This window comes from Nicotiana tabacum, chromosome 9, assembly GCF_000715075.1.
Source record: "Nicotiana tabacum cultivar K326 chromosome 9, ASM71507v2, whole genome shotgun sequence".
Taxonomy (NCBI): Eukaryota; Viridiplantae; Streptophyta; class Magnoliopsida; order Solanales; family Solanaceae; genus Nicotiana; species Nicotiana tabacum.
This window is the reverse complement of record NC_134088.1, coordinates 92,006,112-92,010,636: the sequence shown is the minus strand read 5'-3', so window position 1 is coordinate 92,010,636 and position 4,525 is coordinate 92,006,112. Positions and strand designations below refer to the sequence as shown.

General features: G+C 37.6%; 1 protein-coding gene across 1 annotated transcript; it reads right to left on the bottom strand.

Moving 5' to 3' along the window:
- Window positions 1-3,842: 3,842 nt before the first annotated feature.
- On the bottom strand, window positions 3,843-4,294 carry LOC107766249 (large ribosomal subunit protein eL14-like). Its single transcript, XM_016585003.2, has one exon. It carries the CDS (start codon window positions 4,271-4,273, stop codon window positions 3,872-3,874), a length of 402 nt encoding a protein of 133 aa, XP_016440489.1. The 5' UTR covers window positions 4,274-4,294; the 3' UTR covers window positions 3,843-3,871.
- Window positions 4,295-4,525: the final 231 nt, after the last annotated feature.

The window sequence follows — 4,525 nt, the reverse complement described above, 5'->3', positions numbered from 1 at the left end:
CAAGATAGAAAGAATTCACTCACTCTCAGAATTAAGATTGATGTTCCACAGAGGATGTACCATAGGTTTGCCCACAGTGTAATACTCTACTAATTGAGCTCATTCAGTCAAAGATCAAGTAGGACTTTATTTGGTTGTAATGTAAGCTGCGGGACGAGTAAGATACAATTTGGGTATAGTGACTACACCTACCTGAGAAATTTAGTACATAAATTTTCACCTTTTAAAATCTCACACTTATGTTGAACCAATCCCCAACCTTTACATTATAATAACATATGCTCCCAATTGTTTTAAGCACAAATATATCAAGATCTACCACTATAAAGGAATAGTTTTTCACAAAATACATACAAACATTATTTTGTTTTTCTTATCCTCTGATTTTTTTTCCTTCGACCAATTCATTCTCTTTTTTTCTTTTTCAATTCCCTAGAAGTGGCTCGCATTGTTTTTCAATGCAGTGCACATTTCTTCTTTTACAATATTTCCACTCAAAAACCCAACCATATCTTAGCTTAGCTTTTAACAAGCTCATAAATGTCAAGTGCTCAAGAGAGGTAAAAGATTCAAGTAGATAATCAATTCAAACAAAGGTGTCAGCCTTGTATTGTAGTTGCCAAAGAAATAGGATTACAGGCTCAACTAGTCTAACTAAGATACACATTAAGTTGGTGGATAGCAAGCATATTTTGGCTCAACAAAGAAATGCTTATATCACTTCCTAAATTGAACAAAACTACTATTTCGCTTTGAAAATACACAGAAAAAGTTCTAGACATCAACTGACATGCACAGAACATCAACAAAAACCTCACACACACATTGGCACATAACTCACTTAGGATCAGATATATCCCGACTCTCTAGTCAAAACAGTTAAGCAAAGGTTAGATCACAAAATTTAAGGCACTTATACATGAGTCAAGAACTGAGCCTAGGCGTCACAACCAAGGCACTCACTACTCTCAAGGCACAACAAAGTCAAGAAAATTCATCTCCATTTAACACCATAGTACAAGACTTCTCTCTTCCAAATAAAAGAAAAATTAACTACACCTGGTTCAGCAAAAACCTTTGGAAAAGAACAGTGGTACAATGAAAAACTAAGGGGGAATGATTACACTAACTAAGAAGATAAAACTTTTTTTTCTTCGACTTTGATCCCTGTAGAAGACAGTCGAGGAAATCCACCATCGGGAAAAGTCAAAAAATTTAATATTTTTTCCATGTAATACTAGCAAAACACAACCAAAGATAAAAAAGAAAAAAAATGAAAAATAGATATACATATACATATTTACTTTCCCCACCTCACACTTTAAATTATGGAATGTTTCCATGCCACACAAATAAAAAGCAAGAGGTAAACGAAACTCCCCTGAATCATCAAATATGGGTCTGAATCGAAGTCGAGATCCACTTTGCACGCACGACCCAGTGCACACATCCATATTGAAAGTTTCTTTTCTGCCTTCTTCGGGTACTCTCCACACTTGAACTCTGAGTGTGCAGTCGAATCATCTCTAGGTTTCCCTATTGCTTCCTTTATCTTGAACACAACTCTTTCTTCCCTCACTCTTAGCATGAGCTGCCTTTTTTTAATATCTAGAATAGCTCTGCCAGTAGCCAAGAAAGGTCTCAATAAAATCATAGGGACCTCCTTATTCTCATCCATATTCACCACGATGAAGTCCACCTGGAACACAAATTTATCCACCTGAACTAGCACATCTTCCATTATTCCTTCTGGTATGATTGTTGTTTGATCCGCCAACTATAAAGACACAGGTATAGATCTGATTTCACCAATCTCTCCCTCCAATTTCCTGAAAATAGAAAAAGGTATAAGATTAATAAAAGTACATGAATCACACAAAGATTTTTCAAATTTGATACTTCCTAAAGAGCAAGGTATAGTAAAACTCCCTGGATCTCCACACTTTTGAGGGAGCTTAATTTGCAGAGTGGCACTATAATTCTCTGTGAGCTTGACAATCGATGTCTCTTCCACTTTACGCTTGTTTGACAATATTTCCTTCAAGAACTTAGAATATGTTGTGATTTGAGAGAGTACCTTTGTGAAAGGTAGATTAACATGCACCTGCTTGAACACTTCGAGAAAACGCCCAATTGTTTGTCCAGCTTCTCTCTTCTTTGCTTCTTTGGGGAAAGGTAAAGCAGGTATGTATTTGCTTTCCTTGGTCTCCTCATTCATTGAATTCCCATCCTTCTTCTTTTACAGAGCTCTAGTCCTCCCCTTTTTCTTCAAACCATCATTTGCATCTCTCCTCACTTAACCTTCTTTATTGTCTTTCAATGAACTTACTTTTTTATTTTGCTATAGGGTCCTTCAATACTTGTCCACTTCTCAAGGACACCACATTTATTGTTTCTTTTGGATTTCTTTCAGTATCAGCAGGGAGAGTTTCTGGAACCCTCTCAGAAAATAGATTAGCAAGTTGCCCCACCTGTCTTTCCAAGTTTTGAATAGTTGTGTCCTATTCTCGGATAATTGTGCCATGTGTTTCAAGTCTCTTATTTGTCTTAATAATAAAGTCCTTCATCAGATCTTCCATGCTCGACTGACTGTACCATGGAGGTTGGTATTGCTGCCTCTGCTGATTTTGAAATCCTGAAAGGTGTAGACTACATCTTTTGACACTCCATTGTACTGAAAGGTGTTCATGATTTCCTCAATGTCCATCAAGTGAGTGTTAGGACCTTCATTCACCGTCCCTCTAAAGACACTATTGTTTAGGATAGTTTGAAGCAGGCCTGGCTTCAACTCAAAATTATTTGCTGTAACGCGTGGAGGTCTGACACTTGACAATCCCTAATTGTAGACTGGTCTAGCATAGTCACCTAACGCTCTCTCAGGCCTAGGGGCCATATTATCGAACTGGTCGTCAACCAAGGGTCGATTTAGATTGAATCTTTGACCCCCATCCACTTCGACAGTCTCATCAGTAGCTCTAAGGGCTGCTTCAGCTGCTATCCATGCAACTTGTTCTCTCTATTGTGCTTCCTCTCTTGCACCTAAGTGTACCCCATCATCCGCGTTCTTAGCCCTGTGTTCTTGGGTTGAGGATTGCCCCAGAAATTTCTGGTGAGTTCTTTCTCTATCCTCAACTGTCGCATATGCTTTTCCACCTCTAGATCATATGGAATCACTTCTTTTGAAGAAGATCGATTCATACACCAAAGAAATTAACATTTTGTATGCACGCGGAAGATAAAAATTATGGAGAATAAAATAAAATTGGTTCCTGAATTAGCACCAAAAACTACTTCTAAACACTATTGATTTTCAATCTCCCGCAACGGCGCACAAATTTGACGAGCGCAAAACACAACACGAAATTATTGCTCGCTAGCCAAAGATAGTATAGTAAAATTATCGTCTCCATAGGGATTGGATTTAAATAATGTTCAAGTAATTTCTGGATTAATTGTTATTCAGGATGATTATCACTTTGGTCAGGATGATTATGAATAAAAACTAACTATTAAAACTAAAGCAATTACAATTGATCGCGAAGAACTAGAGATTAGCATAATTGATTTATTATTAGCATGAGAAAATCAGGGTCATGACATGATAAGCTCAAGATTGTTATCCTGGAATTGACACTATTTAATTTCACTATTAATGTTCTATTTTTTTTTTTTGAGGAAATAAGTAGCAGGTAATATAGAAGTGGTGGTTTCCCGTCGTAAATCCGCAAAATCTCAGACGAAATTCTCTCAAAACTGACTTAAATATTGGATGGCAATAAACAGGACAGACTTCTGTTATAGCATCTCTCAAAGCTAAAGAAAATATAAGATCCAAAAGTCTTATATATCAATTGCACTAATCAGAGAGTTCTTAAGAAGCAGTCTTCTTAAGCGTTGCAAGCTCATGTCTCACAACTCCGGCCCTCTTAATCTTTGCTAACATAAGCTTGAACCTGTCAAAATCATTAAGTGCAGCGCTCCTCTTCTGCATTATCAACTTCCTTCCCCAAGAACTGTTCTCCCACTTGGTCTTCACATCAGCAGCTTCCATAGCCTCAACCAAGGTCTTCTTCTTTGGGATTCTTTTGATGTCAATTTTGATATCTGTGAGTGAAAGTCTCTTGAAGTTAATTTTGCTCCTCCCCATGTCGGGAGCATCAACAAGAGCCCTGTTTTGGGAGATGACGTCGATGATAATGACCAACTTGCCATATTCCTTTCCGTAGTTGATTAAGGCTACCCTTCCAATCTCCAAGAACCTCTTGAACGGCATTTTCGGCGATCTGAAGGAGTAGACACGCTATTAATCAAGTCACACCCAACTCCACCTGGGCACATACCTCGCAATTCTAAATCCGATAAGCTCAACTCGAATATGACTGAATATGGAAAGAGAAACACATGAGATAATTATCAAACAAGTCTAGTATGTACAACTACCAATCGGTATCATACTACAAATCAATTCCACTAGGGAGGAACAAAACATATGAACTAATCATAAGGATCCCATCCTAATATGACT

Coding starts and splice junctions, on each gene's coding strand:
- LOC107766249 (XM_016585003.2), bottom strand. CDS start 4,273: ATGCCGTTCAAGAGGTTCTTGGAGATTGGAAGGGTAGCCTTAATCAAC.